The 25,774-nt window shown below is 35.4% G+C and overlaps 1 protein-coding gene across 6 annotated transcripts in view; it reads right to left on the bottom strand.

Moving 5' to 3' along the window:
- WDR7 (WD repeat domain 7) overlaps positions 1 to 25,774 on the bottom strand; it is a 276,957-nt gene that overhangs the window by 165,759 nt on the left and 85,424 nt on the right. For all 6 annotated transcript variants that reach the window (XM_006182769.3, XM_006182770.3, XM_014557674.2 and 3 more), the window contains one exon: positions 1,146 to 1,259. In XM_006182769.3, the coding sequence (XP_006182831.1) occupies positions 1,146 to 1,259 (114 nt within the window). The remainder of the gene's footprint in view (positions 1 to 1,145; positions 1,260 to 25,774) is intronic.

Below are 25,774 nucleotides of genomic sequence, written 5' to 3'. Positions count from 1 at the left end.
ACAAGTAAGAGCCACCACCATCTCATTTCTGCTGGAAACCAGATGCCTCTCAGCCTCATCAATGACTTATCTGCAGCAGTGGCACAAATCTATAGGTTTTTAATACAGGTTTTGTAAATTTTCAAGGGAGATCATTAGGCTTCCTCAACTTCTTCCCAGTGAAAAAAATTTAAGGGCATTCACGTGATAACAGTAAAAAAACAAACAAACAAACAAAAAACCCCAAAACAAAAAACCTTCCACACAGAGCTTTCAAAGGAAAAAGAGGGGTAACAACTTTCCTTTTTTTTCCCCTCACTTCAATTTTTGTTGAAAATTTTACTGTTATTTTCTAGGCATGCTTCTTTTCAAATTATTGATTACTATTAAGTTAATATTTCTTGCTTCACAATAATTATAGATTTATATGGTCAGATTTTACATTTTAACCATCTGCATGAAAAACAAGAGTTTATCATTCTTAATACCAATAAAATATTTATACTAGGTTGTTTTTATCTTCTGTGCATTGAAAGAAATTGAGGTGAATGTATTTGGAGGTCCAGTAATTGAAACTGCTTCAAGTCTATAGAAAGATAGGCTGAACATACGCAGTGCATGGCTTTACTACACTTTACCTTATGACTGATTATGTGATAAATAATACAGATAAGAATGTTCAATAACCAAACAATGTAAATAACTCTAAAAAGCAGCATTCATTTCCACAGTACAGGTACAAAGAGTGTAAGTTTCCTTATGTAGCCTATATCGTATATATTGCTATTACAACTTCAGTATTTTCACTTTACCCTATGATAATTGCAAAACTTTTCAAAACACAGTAAGTGTATTCTTCTACATGTTCTAAGGCTTTAGTAATGATCCTAGTCTCTGAATTAAAAGGACCGCGGAAAATCAAACGCACAGCTAGCAGGTTCACTGTTATAGCAACAATGAACAAACTTGGACCAAGTAAACAATTCTGCTTCTTTCTACTTCGAGATCAAAAAGGACACTAAAGGGTCTCAAAAAACTAAACACTCCATCAGTACTAGTTTCCATCCTTTCCGTCGATATATTTAGTCCCATTGTAAATGACCTAAAAGCATTTTCCAATACGGGACAAAGCTCATCCAGATTACATTAAAGATATCTGTGCTTACCGGTTGTGATGTCATCATCTACAAGGTCATGCTCTTCCTCCTGGACTTTGGCTTCTGGCCCCGAAGCATCAGGAGCAGTGGTGATAGTCTGCATGGCTTCTGCTGAGACCCCAGCTAAAACAAATGGGAAGCACAACAGTTAGTTTAAAAAAAAAACAAAAAACTAACGTACATTTTGGGAGGAGAGCACATTTTAGTACAACCACTTTATTCAGTATTGCTCCAGCAAAAGAGTGAACAGTGCTAAATCAATGGTCCCCAATAACTGCAAAGTGATAAAGCTACCCTTTACGGTTTCATTTCTGTTGTAGGGTTTTCAAGATAAAATTTTAAAGATGGGGAATTACTAGAAAAATATTGTTAATTACTTAATTAAAGACGGCTATCAGTAAAATAATCACAAAGAGAAGAAGGTAAATGTCACATTCCCAAACACTTATTTCTTAAGCATAAAATCAAAAATCATTACTTCGTATTATTAAACCAAAGTATAAATCTCTGAAATCTCTTAGTCTTGTTCCTTGCCCAACACCTGATAATTCTAGGAATAATCAGAGAAACGGGGAAATGATATTAATGAACAGTTTAGATGGTAATAATCATTTATCATTAGTATTTCCTTTCCTGTACAGTTAAGGGATTCCATGAAAATACTTCTGTGTAATGAATTTACAAATCCACTTAAATTTATCTTATTTAATCAGATGAGATCAAGCACTTGCTCAACATAACACAGCTAGTAAATTCAAGAACCAGTAGTGACATGTAGGTCTTTGGATTTCAAATCTCAATATCCTTTTACCACCAAGTCCTTCCAGGGACTGAGTTCCTCATGGCAGGATAGGGGGTATGACACAACATCAGAGCATAACCATGAGAAATCACTGATCATGTAATACTGAGTAGGAATACTGCCAAGTCCTCCATGGAGCTGTTGGGCTGTACCAGGTAACTGTTCAACTGAAGGCATTCAGTGTTTTAGGACAAAGCTTAAGGAGAAAAAGTGTCTATCTCAAAGTAACCAACACTGAAAGACCAACAAGGATCTACACTGAAACTGGTTCTTTTTAAAACAAAGTAAGGGTTATAAAATCCTATATCTCCTGGCAGAAAAAAAAAAAAAAAAAGAGAAAATACAGTTCTTGAACAACATAGAGGTTAGGGTGCCAACTCTCTGTATAGCTGAAAATCTACATATAACTTGTAGTCCTCTGTATCTGTGGATTCAACCAACCATGGATCAGGTAGTACTGTAGTATTTACTATTGAAAAAAATCCACATACAAGTGGACCCACTCAGTTCAAAACCACGTTGTTCAATGTTCAACTGTACAAACAAACAAACAAAAAATAAAACTACATGCGAGATCAATATCTCTCATGAATATAGTCTCAAAAATCCTTAACATGTAAGTACAATTCAACAACATATAAAAAGAATTATACACCATGACCAAGTGAGATTTCTTCCAGGAATGTAAGTCTGGTTCTATATTCAAAAATCAATCAATGTAATCCAAAATTTTAACAGACTAAAGATGAAAAAAAAATCATATGATCATGTCAATAACTTGACAAAATTTGACATCAATTCATGATTTCAAAAAACTCAGAAAAATAGGAATCGAGGAGAGAAGGGGACTTGCTCAACTTAATAAAGAGGATCTACTAAAAATCTACAGCTAACTTTCTGCGTATCAGTGAAAGACTGAATGTTTTCCTCCTATGATCAAGAACGAAGCAAAGCTGTCCACACCGCCACTTAACATACCTTTGGAAATAAAGCAAGAAAAGAAAACACATACAGTTTGGAATGGATGAGGTAATCCTAGTCAAGGAAAAAAAAATAACTGTCTACATGGAAAATCTAGGGGAATCTACAAAAAACAAAACAAAACAAAACAAAACTGAATTAGTGAGTCTAGCAAGTCTGCATAATACAAAAAATTCTATTTTAAATTATATTTCTATATGCCAGCAACAAACATGTGGACACCTAAATATAAAAAAAATACTACTAACAATGGCTCAAAAAGACTGAAATACTTAGATGTAAATCTAAAAGAACATATACAGGACTTGTATGCTGAAACCTACAAAATATACTGATGAAGCATCAAAGAGACCTAAATAAATGAAATGGAGAAACATACCATGCTCGTAAGTTGAAATATTCTACATAGTAAAGATGTCAATATTCTACATACAGGTTTAATGTAATTCCCAGCAAAATCCCAGCACAATATTTTTGTTCATATAGACAGAATTATTCTAAAATTATATGGAAAGACAAAGGAACTGGAATAGCTTAAAGAATTTGGGGGGTGGGGGAAGTTAGGAATATACCAGTCTGCTCCATTTCAAGACTTATCATATAAGGTTATTAAAACTATGTGGCTTTAGGTTAATGGAACAGAATAGAAAACCAGAAAAAGACAACCACAAACATGCAAAATGATATTTGACATATATGCAAAAGCAGAGCAAGGGAGTCAAATAGTCTCTTTAACAAGGGGGCTGCTATACCTGGCCAACCAAAGACAAAAGTATGAATCTTGACCTAAGGCTTACACCTTTTACAAAAATTAACTCAAAATAAATCATGGACTTAAATGTAGAAAGTAAAACTATAAAACTTTCAAGGAAAAAAAAGTAGGAGAAAAATCTTTGATACCCGAGGCCAGACTTGACACCAAACACACAATCCATAAACAGGAAAACTGGTAAAGTGGACTTCATTAAAATTAAAAACTTTTGCTCTATAAAAGAGACTATTAAGAGGATGGAAAGATAAGCTATAGACTGGAAGAAGAGTCACAAATCACATATTCAACAAGGGACTAGGACCTCGCTACATAAGGCACTCTCAACCCTCAACAGTAAACAGTCGAGCAGTTCCTGAAAAGGTCAAACATAGAGTTATCATATGACCCAGCAATTCCACCCCCAGGGAATGAAAACATATGACCACACAAAGACTCGTATACGAACGTTCACAGTAGCATTTCTCATGAGAGCCAGAGTGTGTAAGTAATCTGAATGTCCATCGACTGAACAAATGTATAAATTTATCACAATTTGCTGATGAATAGAGAGAGAATCGTGATACAGTCACGCAATGGAATACTGATCAGCAGTACAAGAAAACGAAGCACAGAGTGCAAGAAACCAGTCACAAAACATCACGTGTTGTATGACTCCATTTCTATGAAGTGTCCAGAATAGGATAATCTAGAGAGACAGAAAGTACATTTGTGGCTGCTTCGGACTGGGCAGACTGGGGAAAAACGGGGAGTTATACTAATGGGTAGATAGCTTCTTTTTGGTGTGATGAAAATGTTCTGAAATTGTGGTGATGGTGGCGCAACTCTGTGAATATGCTAAAAACCGCTGAATTGTACAGTTTTAAGGGTCAATTGAATGGCTTGTGAATTATATCTCAATGAAGTTGTTTCTTAAAAGTCTGCTTTGCTACCATTCCAGATCAACCAAGAAATCCACACGACTTCCATGTACTCTTTTGATGCCATTTCTGCCACATAGCTGAAGAAAATAGGGAGAAAAGGGGCCACATGGAACATCTATGCAGCAAGAAAACAAAATTCACCATGAAGGCTTTTCTCATAGCTGGAAGGAATTAATTAAAAAAATTAAACTATATCCTTGATTTTGACCATATTTGTAATTTATTCCATTAGTTCTTAACAGTCAGATTATCTGGGTTATTTTGTTACCAATAATAAAAAAAAAGATTAAGTTGGTTACTTTAAAATTATATATGTTTCATTTTTTAAGGATCAGCTAAATATCTTAACTTCAGTCAGACTGGGCGTGGGATGGTAACACAAAATACTTAAGATTCCAAACCCTTATTGGAAGATATAAATGTGAGAGATACTGAGCATGGAAAGACCAAATTACTACAATCAACTCTCAAAACCAAATGGCACAGATGATTTATAACGAATTTTAACAGACTGTTCTAAGGAAATGATAGAAGCTTCTCCTCTGGAACTTTTGGACCATAAAGCTACGGTCAGAGATGAGTGAAAGCCAGTATTTAATCCTTCTAAAAATAGTACTCGTTAACTGCAAATAAAAGGAATAATAATATTTTTTAAAAGCCCATCCATAACTTCAATATTTCTAATCTCCACAGCATTCAGTCATGTGTTGTATTACTATCTTATGATTATAGGCAGACATTCCAGGAGATTCTGCAAAAGGCAAAACTATAGGATAAAAATCAAACCAGTGGCTGCCAGAGGCTCAAGGTGTGGTAGAGGACTCATTACAAAATGGTCAGAGCAAATATTTTATAATAATGAAAATAACTGAATCTTAATTGTGGGAGTGGAAATACGACTATCCACATTTGTTTAAAACTCACAGAACTGTACACTAAAAAGAGTGAATTTTACTATATATAAATTATACAATAAACCTAACTTTAAAAAAAGATACAACAGAATGTATTACATCACTGTCACTAAAGAGAATTGAGGATTATGCCAGAATACAATGCTATTTTCAATGAAACACGAAGACCAGAAAAAAAGTTTTACTTTCTTCTTAGTATGAAAAAGCTAAGCTTCTTGAAACATAAAAGTCACTTCATCACTATCCACTATCAATAAGATAATGAAATATACCTTGAGACATATATTAAGATACCTACACGGAAGCTTCAGTTTCTTGCATATCAATAATCAACATTATAAGCACTGTGAATTAATCACACAGTGATAATTTGCTACTTTTTTACATACTTGATGTAAGTGAGCTCATCTGTCAGGCTATGCCATAACATCTAAGACATTTACTTTCTGAATATCCACAAAATATCTGACAGTAAAGAATATCTCATATTTAATAAATACATCTTGAATAGAACTCAATACCTTCAAACCCATGACACAAATTATGTTATCTAAACATACGATAAAATAATAGTAAGCATGCTTTGCTGAAAGATATACAATGAAAAGGTACAAGAATGAGATGATGAAGAGATACAATAAAAAAGATACAAAAAATTAACTGAAAAATATGAGGTACTTAAACAACCAGGTAGTCCCCAAATTCGGATTTCACAAAATTAAAAAAAAATGAATGTACATTATGCTAGACAGTAGGCATCTATAAATGGGTTAGCACTGTGAATCAGGAGGAAAATAAGAGGAAAAAGGGAATGGAGCAGAAAACAAGCATGAGTAAGTTTGGACACAGCAGGGGAAGGGGGAGGCTGGGCTGTGGCAGCAGCAGGAGTAAGAAACAGTGGGCAGGGAGGGCTCTGGTGAGACCTTCCAGCCATCTCGATTTCTAAATACTCAGACCACTACTCATTGTGAAGGATGTACACAGACATCTTTCCTGTTTGTGTGTGATATTTTCAATCATTTTAGGAGAACATTTTTTTTTCATATAAATATGGAAATACAGTTTTCAAAATTAAGGAAATAAAACTGCACCTGCCTCTTCCCACCTGTAAAATCAGGTACATTATTATAAAATTTATCATTAAAACGCTTGTAAATGACCTTTATAAACCTTTTTTTTCCTACTGGATAATAATAACTGAGTAATGATTAATAACATGAACTCAGAAGATTTCAGTGTCATGTGATTAATTTAACCACCAAAGATTAAATACTAAATTTTAATACTTTAACATTTAAAGCACAGCCCTTTAACCAGTATTACAACATAAAATCATTTGAGTTCATTATAATTTTGTTATTTTATTGAAGATTAGATGGAAATGATAGACAATATTCTTAAGAATCAGAAAGATGTATACCATAATATTTACAAATATTAGCAAAAATTATATTTCTTATTCCCACTGCGATACAGATTTCCACTGAGACTGAAAAGTGGATCTAAAAAAACAGCATGTATTATCTCATCAGTTTTTCACAACGCGGTTTTCCAGTGGTCCAATTAAAGTACGCGAGGCAAGAATCTGATATGTGCATTTACTTTGAATAAAATAAAATTTCACCATCAGGAAGGGAGTATGTGCGTATCTAGCATTTATTTTCAGGCAGCGGGCTTGAATTTATTGGAAGCAGATCTCTGCGGTGACTGACCACACCGCCCCGCATTCCCCACAATCCTCATGACAGACAGACGGCCGGCCTCGCATTAATTCACTTCACACCACGTCTATCGATCCGCAGCCGGTTCCCCAGTCTCTCCGCACACATTGCCTGTCTGGCTGCCTACAACCACATCAGCACATACACACAAAGGCCAGAGAAAGATAACCTTTTGCTTTCCATTAAAGACACAGTATCCACTTTTCCTTCTCCAGTAACATCAAAAATATAAAATATAACAGTATACATGTCTCAGAGAAAAGTCTTCCTGCAAGAAATGGTTGAGGATATTTATTCCTAATTCTAAGCAGAGATCATTTCAGTTTATCAAAAACAAGTTGGTTTATTAAAGGCCATAGAGCAATGAGAGAAATGAAAAATATACTGAAGAATAAACAAATGTCTTCAAGTCTAAATAAGAACATAATAAGCACTTGGTAATGTAAGTTTTGCTAGTTACTTTTCAAGAAATGAAATACATTTTTTCCTAGTTAGCATTCTGGTTTTTTTGTAAGAAAACTGCTCTCACATGAAATGTAATTATAAACAATTCTGAAAATAACAGAAGAAATACATTTACTGAAAAATACACAAGGAAGAGAGAACACAGGAAGTATACTATATCAACAGAAGGTCAATTAAGAGTATAAAACTTTATTTTTTCCTCTTTCCCAACAAGAACCTGGAAATCACCCATGGTAAAAAAAATCACACCTAATACTTTTAATTCATTACATGCACTTTTTCAAAGATTTCTATTTGATCTGCAGGCTGTGAGCTGACTCAACACCAATTTTGGTTTCAGAAGACACAAAAAAACAAAGATTTATTTTTCAACCAACAACATGTTGAAGAACAAAGGCAGATCTGTCTTGACACACAACTGTACTCAAGCACTTAAAATAATATAAAAATAAAATGAACTTAAAATAATAACCTCTGGATGATTTAGAAACCCAAATTATATATCTCAGAACTGGGTCAAGTACCCTTGAAACTATTTATGAATTTTCTCTTTCTTCTTCTTCTTCTTCTTCTTTTTTTTTTTTTTTTTTTGCTAGGATTACCCAGGCAGAGGTTATACCATGAAGTAGTAACCAAAAAAAAGTTCACTAAATAAATACAGTACACTAAGCATGCTGTTCTTCATAATCACAATAAAATGCTTTAGAAATCCAAGAAAGGTAAACTGATGAAGGCTGCTAAAGCTAAGGATAGCTTTGAAATAGGGAGTTAGGATTTGGGCTGGGCCTGAAAATGGAAGCGATCTGAGTAAGAGGAAGGCTGGCACTGCCAGTCTGAGTAAAGCACGGCCAGGAGAATGAAGAAGACAGGTGACCACGCCAAGTGCCCTCACTACCTTCCACACTCACGGAGCACCCAGCTACCGCACATGAAGCCTGGGTCATACCAGGTACTAGTCACACCTGGTACTAAGGACACAAAGGTGAGAAAGACACCCTTAGCTCCCAAGCGGCTCGCATGTGAGGTAAGGCGATGCAGACTCATTAGCAAAATTTAAACATGAGAAATAATTTGATCTGTGTTTTAGAAAGACCTGTCCTGAGACAATGTGAAGAATGATTTGGAAGGACTCAAATGCAGACGCAGCAGTAAGACCAGTGATCTTCAAACCTTACTACTTAGAGCCCTACGAGTTCCCTAGGAAGTGCCAGGAGCAGAATAGGGACGTCCACGCTCCCCACTTGTACCTTTGTATTTGTGAGGGTGTGGGTGCAAGCACATTGTACACAAGTTTTCATTTGGAGAAAGGATACCACTTTAAAAAAATGTTTGAGTAAGTCAGAAAGAGAAGGGAAAATACCATATGATATCACTTATATGTGGAATCTTTAAAAAAAAAAAAAGGACACAAATGAACTTATCTGCAGAACAGAGACAGACTCACAGACATGGAAAACAAACTTATGGATATCGGGGGGAAAGGGATAAATTGGGAGTTTGCGGTTTGCAGATACTAACTACTACATATAAAATAGATAAACAACAAGATCCTACTGTATAGCACAACGAACTATATTTAATATCTTGCAATGCTATATAATAAAAAAGGATATGAAAAGGAATATATATGTGTATATATATATGTAGAAATGAATCACTATGCTCTACACCAGAAATCGACACATTGTAAACCAATTATACTTCAATTAAAAAAAAGTTTGAAAACCACGATCTAGATTTTAAGAAAAATAAAGACAATATAAACAGGGAGAAAATCAAGCGTCATTTTTATGGGGTGAGGGTCCGAACAGAGGGAAGGACAAGGAGGGAAGATTAATCAACTTCTTCTGGAATGATGGTTATGCTAGGCAAAGAGGATTAAAAACAAAGGGGGAAAAACACAGGGACTTTACACTTGAGAAACTTAAGAGCCACGTGGAAAATATAAATTTGTAAGTGAAAATACGGTGCGCATCTGAAGAAAAATCAATTAAGTCTGCTTGGGATGCGGTGAGGAAGAGAGCACACGTCAAAAAGAACCTCATGGGAAGGAAATATTTGAGCAGGGTCTTGAAGTATGTATGAGAAGTTGCCATGGAATGGTGCCAACTGAAAAAAATTCTAGGAAGTCAGGACCATACCCTAAAGCACCCTGATGTATCTATAGAAATGGGTAACAGAAGCATAAAAAATGTATGAAGAGGCAAAATGAGGCTAAGAGGACATGTAAAATCAGAGCCCTAAAGGCAGTGAGAAACAGGTGCTAATAGAAAGTATGAAGCAGAAAAGGAGTATGTTTTTATTCTTTAAGGCTCCACTGTGGTACTTGGAGAGCCCAGGTCAACGGGTGGTGAATATGAGCAGAAGATTGCTAGGGCTGGTGGCCATGCAATGACAGTAAATAAGAACTTTAATACTTGAGATTTTAGGATAAGTCAGGGTAACCCTATAACTTTTCTTTCTCATCATCATAGTAGTCCAGAAATTCAGTGTGTATAGAGCCAGAAGTAGCTGTTTGAAGACAATTACGAAGGCACAGAGTTTGATCTATACTTGCAGACAGTCCCCAAAAGGCAACTCAGCCAAGCTGCATGGTATCCTCGTGTGCAATGCAAAGAAAACAAGACAGTGCTAGGTTATCTATTAAATTTAATGATGGATATAAGTGGTAGTTTAACACAGCTCCTAGGATGTAATAAGTGCTCAATAAATAGCATTATTAGGATCATCAATATTATTACCATTGCTTTTGTTATTATTAATCCTGGCTTATTTTTATTATTTTTTTCTCTAGAAGTGATGTATGACCTCCAGTATTCAACATTTTTTTCTATCTGATGAACTCATTTGTCTTTTTTTCCTTTTTTAACTTTTATTAAGCACTGCTTTTAGAACTTTTAGAACTACATTTGCAGACATCTTAGGACATCTGTTTATATATAAGCCACTTGAAGCCAAAAACACTTAGAACAAATATTTACATTTCAAAGAACCAATTCATCTTATGATTACTTCTCTTACTGCCAATAATACACACACACACACACACACACAAGTAAGAAAGCTTTTGACCTCTTAATCTCTTAATACACAATGAATAATTGATTTGAAAATAAAAAACACAAAAATCTTGTCTTATCATCCTAGTAGAAGACACATTTAATTGGCAGCAATATGCTATAAGAGCACACAAAAGGCATTTGTGATAGTCCAACAATTTCTCACAGTAGTAACTTGGACAAATATTGTGATGTGCTCTGATTTCATTATTTGAGAATATTAAGTTCTTCAATGGACAACAAGAAAAATATTTGGATGGATGAAAACCATAAGAAGTATTAAGTATAAATAGTAAGGATACAAGTAGCTTGTGAGACTATAGGCAAAACTCAGAAGTGTTAAGCATGGATAGCAAGCTAATGACCTGGAAGATATGTTATATGTTAAAAAAAAGGATGAAACAGACAAGAATGCTACTTACAGGTAGAAATGAATGGAAAGACCAAGTCATAATATATATAGAAAGCTGTAACCCTCCTGGAAGAAAACATCTGCATGACCTGAGGTTTGCCAAAGAGTTTTCAGCTGACTAAAAGCACGAGTCATGAAAGATAAAACTGATAAATTGGACTTTATCAAAATTTAAAACTTCTGTTCTGTAAATGATACTGTTAAGAAAACGAAAGACAAGCCACAGATTGGAAGAAAATATCTGGAAAGGTTACATATCTGTTAAAGGACTTGTATGCAGTATATATAAAGAAGTCTTAAGACCCAACAATAAGAAAACAAGCAAGCCAAAAGAAAAAACAAAAAAAAAAAGGGCAAAAGATCTAAGAGACCTTTCACCAAAGAGGATATACAGATTGTAAATAACCATGTGAAAACATGCTCAGCATCACTAGTCATTAGGGAAACACAAATTACAATCACATGAGGTATCACTACACATGTCTTAGAATGCCTAAAATAAAATTTTTTTTAAAACTAATTAAATCAAATACTGGTAAGGGTACAGAGCAACAGGAAATATCATTCACTGCTAACGGAAATGCAAAATGTTGCAGCTACTTTGGAAAACAGTTTGAAAGGTTTTTTTGTTTGTTTTTAAATAATTACACTCACACTTACCAAATGACCTAGCAATTCCAATCCCAGGTATTTGCCCAAGTGAACTGAAATCTTATGTTCATGCAAAATCCTAGACATGAATAGTTAATGTGAATAGTTATTGCAGCTTATTATTAACCACCAAAACCTGGAAACAATCCAGATGTCCTTAAATAGGTTAATGGATAAACAAACTTTGGTACAGCCATAAAATGGAACACTATTAGGCCATAAAAAGGAATGAAATATTGACTCGTGCAACAATATGAACCTCAAACATATTTTGCCAAGTGAAAGAAGCCAAACCCAAAAGGCCACCGGTTGTTTAATTCCTATCTGTACAGGATTTTGGAAAAGGCAAAACTGCAGGGACAGAAAACAGATCGGTGGTTGCCAAGGATTGGTGGGGGCGTGACTGATCACAAAGAGGCTAAAGAGGAAATTCCCAAAGTGTCTGAAATATTCTGTATGGTACTGTGATGGTAGATAACTGACTCTATTCATTTAGCCAAATCCCCCAAACCTACACACCCAAAGAGTAAACTTTATTGCATGTGAACTTTAAAAACAATAATAGTGAATTTACCAGAATACCAGGGAACCCAGAATGAACTGCAGACTGTGACAAACGAATATAACAACATTATAAGGGTATGACATAACATCACTGAAGAGTATAAAGAAAAAAAGGAGGTGACCTAAGTAACTCTGGAAAACAGGCCAAAACACTGCTTACTGTAAAGCCAAAGACAGAAAGAACTGTGCACAACTACTGAATTCTAGTTGCTAAGTTGGTTTTTCATAGGTGTATGTGCTAGCAATTCTAACTCACTTTTCTATGTCCACCAGGGTTGACAGAACAAGTCAATCTACTACAGATAATGAGAGTTAGGTTTCTCACACCCAGAGAAAGAAATTACAAATAAGCAAAAGGGGAAGACTAGACTGAATCTGTGGTGGATTAAACAGGATATGCCGGTATCAATTCACACCTATTTTAACACAGAGAGATAGGCAGATACAGAAATAATACAGATATGTGGCCACACATGAGTTAGTATGCACATACACATTTCCTGGTTTTATCCAGTAAGAGGACCTAGAAGCAGAGAAATCCCAGTAGCACTCCTGGCATCCAGATCTTAAGTTTCTAGTACCTCTGTTAAAGGGAGCCAGGCTCCTTGGAGAAATGACTGATTGCTCTAGGATTCACCCAGGGAAATACCAGATGAGTGGCAAGCATGTTCTATAACAGAAAATAAGACAGTTCTTTAAAAAAAAAAAAAATAGGTGGGATCATATCAAAATTACACTGGAATCAACTTAAAAGGGCTCCCTATGGTCAATGCTAGAATAACGTGAGCAACAAATTGACATTACAAAAGGTCTACTCATTCCTCAGTTATGTGCCTGCTAAGGGCTTGCTGCTGGGTCATTTGGGGATAAAAAATAAGGTCCTGGACCTTAGCCCCAAGGAGATCAAAATGCAGTACTTTACTATATACATTTATTTTTATGTAGATTGTGTTGCTTCATTATCATAATGAAACACAAATCATGTCTCAAAATGTAAATATATATTCATACACGGAATATAAAGAAAGAGGCAAAATGATAAACCTTAAAGAAAACTAAGGAAGCAGGTGCATGAAATATGTTTACTTCAGCCTGGAAAGATGACAAAATGGCATCAAACTGCTGAAGATCTCAACATTCATGCACTGTAATGAGCATAATGCATCTGCAGAAGCACATCATTATTCCATTGCATTACACTGATTAAATCTCACAATTCATTTTAAAGACTATTCATATCTAGCCAATGATTTAGAGGAGGATGGAAAGTTGAATTAACTACGAGAGCACCAATCATTGCCTCTGGCAGAGCTTTTAAAGAATTAACTTGCAAACAAAGTTATAAAAAGAATGAAAAATGAGTCAGATGAGTACTAAGATAGTGAAGAAACTACAATGTGCAGAGAACATTAACTTTCTTTTTTTAAAACTCAATCCCACAAAAACAAAAATTTAAATATGTTTTTAAATGAAGCAGCCACTCAGAAGAGAAGTTGCATTTTACACCCCTTCTCCCACTAGTCTGGCAGCAGGGGGCTGCTGAGGGGTGAGGACCTACCGGGGAAGGAAATACGGAATCACTAAAAAGGAACTATCATTAAAGAACCTTGAGAAGATTAACAAAAGTAGATCAACTACTCTTAAAGAGAATGCCAACAATAATGAGTTGAGCTTTAAAGAGGGTAAATAAATGATCCCAATCCACTTGGTGTCATGAGAATTCAGGATATCTGATTTTGCAAACACTCCACCCTCACCCTTAATTTCCCTTCAATTGTTCCACAGCACGACTTAAAAATATGTTTAATTCTTTCTGCATAAATATGTATATTTCCACACGTTATCAGGCTGGCTTATATGTTCTTTTCAAACGCTCCCTACAGTGACAAAAATAACACAGAGGCCAATATATAAAAATATGTTTGGTATGTACCAAGCATTTTTCTAAGAAGTCCTTTACATATTAATGCTTCATTAAATGTTACATGAAACATATACATAAATACATTATAAACATCTTAGTATTTTCAGCTCTTTTTTAACTTTCACAGCACCTAGCACCTAAGATATTGCCCCAGTACTGATAGTTTTTGAGTATTTGTAACATGTATTTAAAAATCACAGTTGTGATGAATAAGTAGAAACAAAATAGCTGATATAAAGAACACAAATATGTGATCTCAATTAATATTTAATTAAGATACTGTCATCCTGCGCCATCTTACCCTTCTCATTCACTTCCATTGCACAAAGAGAAATTCTCAATTTATATAAAATTAAAATGGATTTCGATAGTTCAAACTGTTCAAACTTACAAAAAGTTTTAGTATTGCCTTCTGAATACATCTCTTTGACATTAAGCCCTGGCATTTCCATATACTGTGATCATGGTCCAGCTGTTAACACGTCAGTGCCCTTGGCTCTGCGGGGCACCTCCACAGCCTGTACTATCTCTGTCATAGCTCTTACCACACTGTTTTATTGCTCATTTGATTACCTGCCTTCCTAATAACAGAGACAATAAGCTCCATGAAGACAGGGACCATGACTAGCTCATGCATCAGTATGTTCCCCTGGGCCCACGGCTATGCTTAGCACTTAATAAACAGTTGCTGAATGAGGGAGGGAAGGAAAGACCAAACATATCTGTGATAGCCAGATTGATGAGAACATTTACTTAAAGTGGTTTTTAATCTTTTATTATTTAAATAGGCAGAGCGTTCATAAAGGAAGTTTTAGCATATGCTCTATGTATGATACCTATTTTATATAGTCTTATTAACATTAAAAAGTCTATCACACACATTACATAATGTATATGTTAAGAAAAATGGTTTTCTTAAAAGAAGCAGGAAATACTAAATGCAAAAGGAAATGAACCAGGTAATTTAATTTTACATAAATACCACTGAAAAATACTACCCTCTCACCTGCTGTGTCCTCCTCAGCCACGTAAGCATTCACACATTATCTCTTACAAATGTAATTGGAGAGAAGGCAACAAGTTCACCATTTTTGATTACTCTGATCCAGGCTGTCTTCACTTCATCACCACTGATATTTTACATTGTAGTCTGGGGAGAGGGCGGGGGTCTTGTTTAGCAGCATCTCTGGCCTCTAACCACTAGATGCCAGTATCACACCCTCTCTCTGTTGGGACAAAAATGTTTCCATGTGTTGTCAAATGTAGGGGTGAGGAGTGTGCAAAACTGCTCTGGGTTAAGAAGCAAGGCTCTAGTCTAATGATTGTGAAGCTCCTAGTCAAAACCTCCAGCTCAGGTGAAGCGAGACGTTTTATCCAAAGGGATCCGATCAATAGCAACTCTCCCTGCCCCCATCCTATAATCACTATTACTATTCCTGGCATATTTTCAGACAGATTGGTAAAAGTTTATTCTGATGAATCCACAGGATGAGATTGTTTCTTTGGGAATGGAGATTGTCTATTACGCTAATGAAGGGATTAGCACCTTGAGAATGATCACCAACCTGGTAAAGAAATTTGAAACTGGAATATTTTAATGTATTTAGTCTTCAGTCATAATTAATTGCTTCTTCCCCTTTTCCTATGTATCCTATTTATATCTGTTGTGTGTCAATTATATTTTTAAAACTGTGTGGAACTAATTAATTATCAATCAGAAGATGAATCCCTAAATTTTCCATGTATTTCCAATAAACTACTAGAGAGCGATTTTTTTCTACTATATATAAGACTTCCACTATTTAGGTTCAAACAAAGGGAAGGGTCTTCAATCCTTCAGGGTACAATTGCAGTTAGATTTCTTTCCTCTTTCTGTAATTAAAAAACAAGAACAAAAGCAAAAAAAACTTCAAACTACTTTAAGAACTACAGTAGAAAATGTAGAGATGATCTTGATTTTCTTATCTTTCCTTTTAATTTCTTTTCATTTTATGCATTAACTTTTAGATCACTCATTAGTACATTTTAATCTAATGAAATTAAAGAAAATGTAAAAGCACTAGCACATTGCATGAATTTAATAGATATTTGATTTTTTTTTCTTCTTTTGTATTATTCAACACAATTACTGAGACAAAGCTATTCTCCTGTAAATCTGGTAATAGATGACAAATTAGATAATCACGCCTCATTTTAAGTAGTAAAACACTATTAAGTATTTTAGTGGAAATTTAAATTTTAGAAATATTAGCATATTTCAAGTAAAATCCCACCAGATGATCAATATAGAAATCTTTCTATACCAGCTGAGTTTTTGTTGAGTCTTCTAAAAAGGATGAGTTTCAAATCAGCAGTCTTGGACAAACACACATATCAGATATATATCTGTGGTTCAAGGTCCTCCATTTTTAAAAGAAAAGTAACTAGATTTACTTCCCCAAAGTCATGAGATCACCTGAGTAGGGAGAAGGGAGAATGAGATGGTGGGGTAATAGAGAAATCTTCAAGTGGAGACAGAAGAGACAGATACTCTCCCAGTTATCTTAAGAAGAGGCACCACTTCCAACGGCACTACGGGTATAGGTATCCTACCAAGCCCCCCAGCGGGAAGAACTGTAGAACACATGTGAATTGCACAGACATATAAACTCCACTGACACATAATATATCCTATAATCTGTATGATTCTGGTTATAAATACATTCAATGAGTTAGCCAAATAGTACAGTTTCCATTTCCAAAAATGGAATTAAACTAAAAAAATTTTACCTTCAAAATACAGAAACTCATTATTAAGCATTATGTAACCTTTTTATAGTCACAGTTCTTATTTAACATTGTGTTGGAGGTGTTAGGTAATACAATTATATAGAAGAAAGCAGTCAGAGGCATAGTAGTTGGAAAAAAAGGAAAGGCTGTCTCTATTTCCAAAGGATATAATTATGTAAATCTGAAAACCCCAAAAAACCAATGGAAACACATATAATCTGCAAGAAATTTTTATAATAGTATCAGGTTACATAACCAATAAAATCAATAGCATTTCTATATACAAACAAAAACCAGTTAAATGTTACAATGGAAGAACAATAAAAGTTAACTACATAACTAACAACCTAACACATATCTAAAACTATATAAGGAAAATTTTAATGTCCTGAATGACCAAAAAGTGGACTTGAATAAATTAAAAGGCATACTATATTCTTGGATATAAATTCAACATTATAAAAATATTAGTTCCCCCTAAGTTCATTTATAAATTAAATGGAATCCCAATGAACATGCCATCAGGTTTTTTTTCCCTCCTAAAGCTAAACAAGTTGATTATAAAGTTCCTTTGGAAAGACAAATGAGCAAGAACAGCCAGGAGAAGCCTCAAAAAGAAGGGCTTGAGCCACAATTACTAAATATTAAAACATGAATTACCTATAGGCCAATGGAACAAAGTAGAAAACAGAAAAAAATGCACATAGAAACTTCATATAGTAAGTACTTTGGAGATAAACAGATAGCCATATGGAAAAAGATAACAGCCATTCTCCACACACATAAGCAGGACCAATTTCAACTGACAGGCAAGGAAAAAAATGGAAATGATAGAAAATATGGGGAATTCCAATAGCAAGGATAACTACCATAGTTTTGCCACAAAATTCTCAAACAATAAGAGAAAGGGTCAATAAATTGGGTTATGAGCAAAAAAACACCATAAGTGAGAAAGAAAAATAACTGACCAGGAAATATTGAATACATCATAAAATTTTAATCAAATAATCCCATACAGAAGCGAGCCAGAGATAAGAGCAGCAAGACCTTCCAACACCCCTCCTTCCATGGGACTGCCTAACCAAGAATCTGGTTCTGTAGATTAGCTGCTTATCCACCTTTAGAAAAATCCTTTGAAAAACAGTATTTTTCTCCCTAATTCCACCTGACTGGAAACTACTGAGTGAATGAACACAGATTCTTAGTTGAGGAGGGAGTAATATTTAGGAGAATCACCTTTCGAAACTCATCCCGCCTGCCTCTCCCCCTACATCTGAGAATCTCTCTGCTTGAATCTCTTCTCCACGGGCAGTGATGGAACAGAATGCGAAAGGCTTCCGATCCCAAGTGCCCATCCAACTTCTATAGAGGAAAAGAATCCTGGTCACACCTTTACAACAGGTTACACCCAAGATTATGTGGTCAACTTTCAACCCTATGTAAGTATTTTATGGAAAATACCATGACACTTTAGATTAAGACTATAAATGCCCAGTCCTCTACTCATCACCCAGATTCAGAGATTCACTCCTAGTTTAGTTCCTCTGACTTTGTTATTATTTGTTTTAAAGACTCACCGTTGCTTTAGGGGGGAAAAAACCAAGCAAGCGAAAATCAAATCAAAATCAAAACCTGAGTAAGACCTGCTAGCTATCCCTTAGCAGAGAGTAAAGAAAAAGCCTTCTTTACTTCATGCCTGAGACAGAAAAGTATCTCACAAATAAGCTGAATTTATATCTTTGTACCCACAAGCCATACCAGAACTTGCTTAATAATGCTTAATTATTAGAGGGATGTGATTTCATTATATTTCTTAAAATCAGTGGGAATATTCAATTTTTAAGAATCATTCCTCTTCTTCCATTTCCACTGCCCAAAGCCGAGTGTTCTTTAGTCCGAGTACACATTTCATATGTTAAGTCTGTCTTATCATCTTTTCCTAGTAAAATATAAACTCCTTTCATAAGGGTTATAAAAAATAACTGATTATAGAAGACATTAACTGTAGAAACAATTTTTAAAATCAAAGAGCAATGAAATAGGCAATGAAATATGGTTGTTTTCATCTCTAAATCAAGCAAGGAAAATATTTTCAAGTGATGGGCAAGTTTTATAGAACACAGAAAATATGTATAGAAAAATTACAAAAATACTAAGTACTGTTACAGATGACTGGATTGGCATTTAACAGGCTGAAAGAAACCAGATCAATCTCAATCTTGCTGGGGTCAATTCGGGTGCTCAAACCAATAAAACAAATTTTTTTCTTTATGTTTGTGTATTAGAGGTGCTAAAATATTAACCAAGTCTGCAAATGTCATGCACAATGAAACCACTTATAAATATTAAAACACATTTAACATACTTCTTTGTATCAAAATCTGCTTAATAAAAATAGACACTAGATGTAATTAAATCATTGGGACAATATTACTAAGGAAAAATATAAAGTACCATTCTTCCCCACGAAGAGCAGGGAGTGGGAGGGAGAATGAATTAGGCAAACACATTTCAGCATATTTAATCATTTTAGTCCCAGAATTTATAAACAATAGAACAAAATATACCATTTGCTTTAATAATATAAATATTACAGGTAAAATAGGTTCATATACTTTTCTTGTAATAACTTCAAATTACTGTTTTCCTTCCAAACTATAAGGTCTATTGTGCCACATAACAGATCATAAAAAGGCTTTGAACTAAAATATTAAAGCAATGCAATTATATGTAATATCCAGTCAATATAAAGCGATAATAAACTTAGAAGTACGGTTTAAAACTACAATCATCTCACTTCCGATTAAATTGGATTTGTTCATGCATATTCAGTGTCAAGATTTAAAACATCACAAGATCATCAGTTCAGCTTTCTGCTCTGTAAAAGTACACTGAATAGGACTCTATCTGTACCGAAATAACCAGTACTAGAATAAAGAAAATTTATATTCAAAAGCTTACTAGACACTTGTTCTATTACAAAGACATATTCCAGTATTCGTGCGCAGTGTTGTAGAGCACTTTATTTCCATTAGCATTGTACATTTTTGTTCTTCAGCAAATCAGCAAGAGTCTAATGGCACAAATCGGTATCATACTCTTCATTGCAGCTAATATTAGGTCGTTTATTGTGGCAAAGGCCACGAGAACCGCAGCTAAAGGGAGACCAGGCATTTCAATTTGAACATCATTTTGTAAAAAAAACAATGTGCCACAGGTTGAATGAGTTTTTCTTTTACCAGCAGTCTTCACACACTTAAGTACCTTCAACTTCCTACACTAAAGCAGGTAGTCAGGGTACTAACACCTCAAAGAAAGCCAGCCGTGCCTCCTAGGGGCCTTGCCACCAACTGCCACTCTTAGCAGAGTTCATTTCTGCCTTGAAGGGAGGGAGAACAGGAGACTCGTGGAAGGAAAAATGAAGGTGGCATGAGAAAACTGAAATTATTTCAAACCCCTTCTGCTCCACAGGCTTTTCCACAGGAGCCAGGTGACAACCAGTGGTCCCTGAGCGGAATGAGAAGGCAGGCAGCAGGCAAGGGGTCCCACACTTGATGGAACCCCACCCCCACCCCAGTTCCTCACTGCTCAACAAGGAACAACTTACTGAATTTCCTTAGGCTCCACTCCTTGCTTTGTTCCACAAGGTGGAAAACGGCCATGGGGCTCCTGAAACCAGACTGCGGGCTATATTGTTACAGCGTCTGTTACACAGAGGGCGTCATGCTGCGTCCTGTGAAGTGCCTAACCTACAGCATGACTTGGTAACAAGAGTTTTCTGTTTATTACTTACAAGTCACATCTGAATAACCAATCGATCCAGTAATGCCTTCGGTTTTAATCTACCTCTTTACTAATTTCCAAAACTTGTCAAAAGGATAAAGGAAAATTACAAAAAATATCAAATATCACCTCAAGGAATTCAAGTCATATGAAACTAAAGGATTTTCCTTGAGATAGCTCTGACTGATTAAGGACAAATTTCATTGTTATTCTATTAGGTTAGTAGCCAAATTTAGATAAGTAGAAGAGTTTAGTGCTGTTAAATGCAGGATCAGCCTAAAGTGCTTAAAATTAAGCTCCATAGCTCTGGCACTCTGGAGGGAAAAAGAGGAACAAATCCCTTCAGCCCCAGCGAAACACTACAAACAGATACTTTACGACTAGTGTGCTCTGCATAACATAGTATGTCTCAAGGCAAACCCTTCCTGCCTCACAATATAGAAATTCCCACGGAAGATGAAGTACTTTTTATGTGTATCACTTAGTCATAATTTAATACTTTCCCTCTCCAATCACCATTGTGCAGTCATTCCCAGCTGGCTTTGTGAACAGCTTAAGACAACTATTAACCGAGATTTCTAAGGAAACCTCATACTTTAATTTCAACTGATTCACAAAACAGGCATTAATTACCAAAGGGGTCTCTTTAAAATTATCAGTTCTTCATGAACAACCAAATGGTTTTCCCTTTCTTTCTCCACTTTTTAATCAGAATATTTTCCCCCCCAAGACCTAAGAAAGCAGTCAAGACAGCAGAAAGTGAGGAGCCAACAGGGACCCCACAAAGTGCTTTCACTAAAGATTGGGGACTTCTTTCATCAGAGAGACCCAGTCTCAGCCAATCTACTCTTATTTTAAATTTAACTGAACTAAGTTTGGTAACCTGGCTTCTGCACTCTTCAGAACACTGGAAACAATAAATTAGAAATCAGGACAGGAGCTACTGGGGGGTTGGGGCTGGGGGCGCAAAACAGCCAAGGTAATTGGCAACAATTACTAGACAATTAAGAGAGGAGGAAGAAAAATTATTTTAAACAATAGGATATGAAATGCAAGAGGCACAGCAATCTGTGAAGTTTTATATTCTGAGAAGTCTGCTCTCTTCAATAAGCACAGGGTGGTGATTTTACAGCACAGGCCAAAAACAACAATTCTGGCTACTGAGAAGATGCTCAATAAGCCAGAGACATTTTGAAATATTTCAACAAAAAGGGTTAAATTTTATTTAGAATCTGAGCATCTAATGATTTTAAACACTTAGTTATCTATAAAATCATTCCTTAAAAGACTGTTAGAAAGTTCCAAATAACTGAGGCATATATAAAAAAGAAAGAAGAAAGGAATGCTATGCAGTTCAATGCCTTTCGGTGGGGGGGGAGAAGGGGAGGGAGAGGGGGGACTCACTTAAATCATATTTATCAAACCCCTTCCCTATCCTTTCCCCCATCCTCTCCCCACCAGCAAACCCTGAAAATATCTGCCTAGCAAAGAAGGCACTAATATTTAAATTATTTTTACTAGCTACAATATAGTTTTCCACTACTTTTATAATACAGAGTTCCATCTTACCTTCTTGCATATTGTTGGTCCATCCATATTTGTGCTCAGAATGACCACTACTTTATAATCATCAGAAAAGTGACTTCAGTTCCAGGTTAAAATAGATACTACAGTGTGGCTTGTTGAAAGTCAAACCCCAAACATTTACTATGAGTGTCTTTCATTGAACAAAGAAATCCTATTCTGTTTCCAAGGGGGACAGAAAGACGAGCCTAACCCTGGTAACCTTAACACAAAAGGAAGCTAAAAAGGCAGGGACTCGATAAGAACAAAGGATTGTTCCTTCTGATGACATCGATACATATTAAACACGATGTGTTACACATCTTTTATCAATATCTGAGATGATAAATTTGCAAATTAATACAATACCAGCCATGAGTGCATAAAATTACAACAGCACCCTCTTTAGAAAAGATTTTGATTTATATAATGGTAATAACTTTTATGTGTTTAATGTTTCTGAAATTAAAGGAGGAGATGAGCTACTGTGAGCAAGCAGAACACAACGTACAAGAAATAATTACGCTTGTGACCTCATGCCCTGTAAGGTCACTCTGCATTACAGGCCAAAGGAAATCGGGAACCATCAGCATTTACCTCAGAGCAGTCACCGCCTCGAATGAAGGGCAAGTGTGGGTGTATTTCATAAACTAGCAGGTGCTTGACCTTATAAAAAAGTCAATTATCAAAATGCTACATGTAGAATGTCACAAATAAGAAATAGATAAAATTGGGTTCTGCAAAATACCTTCCCTTCAAAATAAATCTGAGACAACTTATAACATTTTATCTTTACCTGCATTGTAATACAACAGTTTCACAAAGTAACATTAATCTGTCCTTAGAATAATCAGTAGAAATTTTAAAAAATGTTTTGGAACATAAATGTGATTAGAGATACATGGTGAAAAGTGGTAACTCAGAAAATATTTACAATATTTATTTAAGTCACTATCACAAGAGTGTACGTGATATTTATAATTCTGGTCCTGTTACTTGAGTAAGAATTACTGTGCACCTATCCACAAATTTTCTAGCAGAAACTGAGCATCAAAAGTTGTATGTATATGAGATGATGGATATTCACTAAACCTACTGCGATAATCACTTCATAGTATATGTAAATCAAACCATGTTAAAAAAATTTAAGTACATTTTAAACTTCTACACTGATGTATGCCAATTATTTCTAAATAGAACTGGGAAAAAAAAGTTTGCCTCTTGCCTGCATTTGTAAAGGATAAGATGTTCCCTAACAGGTTCAAAGGAGAATTCCAGTATCAGAAGCAAAATTCTCCTATCTCTCAATTAGGGCTTGGTTTTTATAAAAATTTGTGAACTGGATTTTCAGTTAAGACAGACTATTACTTCTTTTTCCTCCCCAGTGATCTCTGGTCTGCTGCCAGATTCCCCTGAACAATACAAACTAAAGTGCATTCTGGGGCAGTGACAATAAGGAGAACAAAACTACAGAAACCAGTACAGGAAAGGGAAGGGGACAGCCAGCCAATATGCACTACGTGTATTATGTGCCGTGCTGGATGCTTTACACAGAGTTTCTCCTTTAATGCTCTCAACAGTCCTAAGGAAAGCAACTGGCTTCTGACCCATTGCTTTCCTTAGGCTCTCAGACAAATCTACCAAAGACTCTTATTGCCTAATGTATTGAAATAAAATTCCAGATCCCACTCAATATGACCAGTCGACTTGAACTGTCATCTTAGCACCAGCTCCATATCACCGACTGACGGTGAAGTCAGAGAAAGTTGCTGTCCACTTTAAGCTACTACCCTCGGACTCCAGGTCTCTAAGAGGAAGGGCTATCACAGGCCCATCAGCCCAGGGTGCCATTCTGCTCTTGAGGTAAAAGCATTTTCTCAGTTTCAGACAAACAGCAAACAAAGGGACTCTGAGACCAAGCTCAGACATAAGTTAGGAGCTGCCAATACCGCTTAGGCAATTACTGCATATTTTTCAATGCTTAGATGATTAAATTACAAGAAAAAAATTATCTGATGAAGTGTATTTATGAGATGTATTGCCTAACATTTTACTTAGTGATTAAAAAGATTTCTATGTTAGAGATAGGTTTAAAGCTCTAAAAGAATGCTTTCTCCTGTAACTTGCCAGAATAATCATCTCCTCAGACGTTAATGACAATGGTATAAGCGATGTCACCACAAGCACGTTTATGGCAGGTGTGGGCTGCCCACCAGCTGGCTCCATAACCTTTTGATCCCTTTGGACAGCAAATCTGTTCAACAGCCCTATGTGGTCATTCCTCATTTGTTGTAAGCCTTCTTCTCCTTTCACACATTTAAAATCCTCACTCCTTTATCTTGACATCTTTTTATTAAAGTAGAACACTCTCGATAAAGCAAACTAAAACTAATTTTACACTCAGTCAGTGCAAGAGTTCCACCAATAGATTAATGTATTATAGCAACTGTGGTTAGTGTGCGATGTTTTCATTACATGTAGAATGCCTATTTGGTTATTCTTTGCTAAAATTACAATTTTACAGTAAGTGGTAAGATCAAAATTTTGAGTAAGCTAGCATTCAGCTAATTTATAAAATACTCTAGGATACTGTTACTAAATACCAAGGACTTGAATTTACATCAATGGAAAGGCTTGAACTTGACCTAAGAACAACCTCGTTTGTGTTTATTTAAACAATGATGAGAACCATTCTCTTCTTTCCAGAAAAAAATAAAATAAAATGATATCCACCACCACTGCTAATGGCACCTCTCTTTCCCAACCGTCAAGAATACAACAAGGCACTAATCTTTCAAGTTTTTCTTAGCCCTTTATATGCAACCTGCAATTAAGGTTTAGAATTGCCTTTTACCCTATCTACATTTAGGTCTGGGTCCATATCCCCTTCAGTAATAGCCTTTCATCTACTAAGTCTACTTTAATCCATCTCCCACTGTACACTAGTCCATTCTAAATAAGGATGTCTTAAAACTGTTTCTCAGTATTTCCTTATCTCCACAGTGTTCTCTTTTCAAATAATCTCTAGCAATTTGCTACTTAGTTTCACCTTCAGTCCACTCTACAGTACTATCCTCAGAGTTTGTCTCAAGGATTCACTCATTACATACTCAAAATAACCTTATAAAGTCTTACTACCATCTTCATTGAATCTGCGACAAAGCTGAGGCCAAAAAAGGCTAAGTGTGCAAGGTAGCATACTTAATTAAGTAACCACCATAGTCACCACTGGCAAACACGTGGTAGAGTTGTACCAGTAGCAACAATTATAACCCTTTCTGAATCTTTTCATTTTCCATCTTATACAATCATGTATTGTCTGTCTTGACAAGTACAGT

This window comes from Camelus ferus, chromosome 30, assembly GCF_009834535.1.
Source record: "Camelus ferus isolate YT-003-E chromosome 30, BCGSAC_Cfer_1.0, whole genome shotgun sequence".
In the NCBI taxonomy this organism is placed as follows: domain Eukaryota; kingdom Metazoa; phylum Chordata; class Mammalia; order Artiodactyla; family Camelidae; genus Camelus; species Camelus ferus.
The sequence above is the reverse complement of the archived record's forward strand: the minus strand, read 5'-3'. Positions and strand labels throughout refer to the sequence as shown.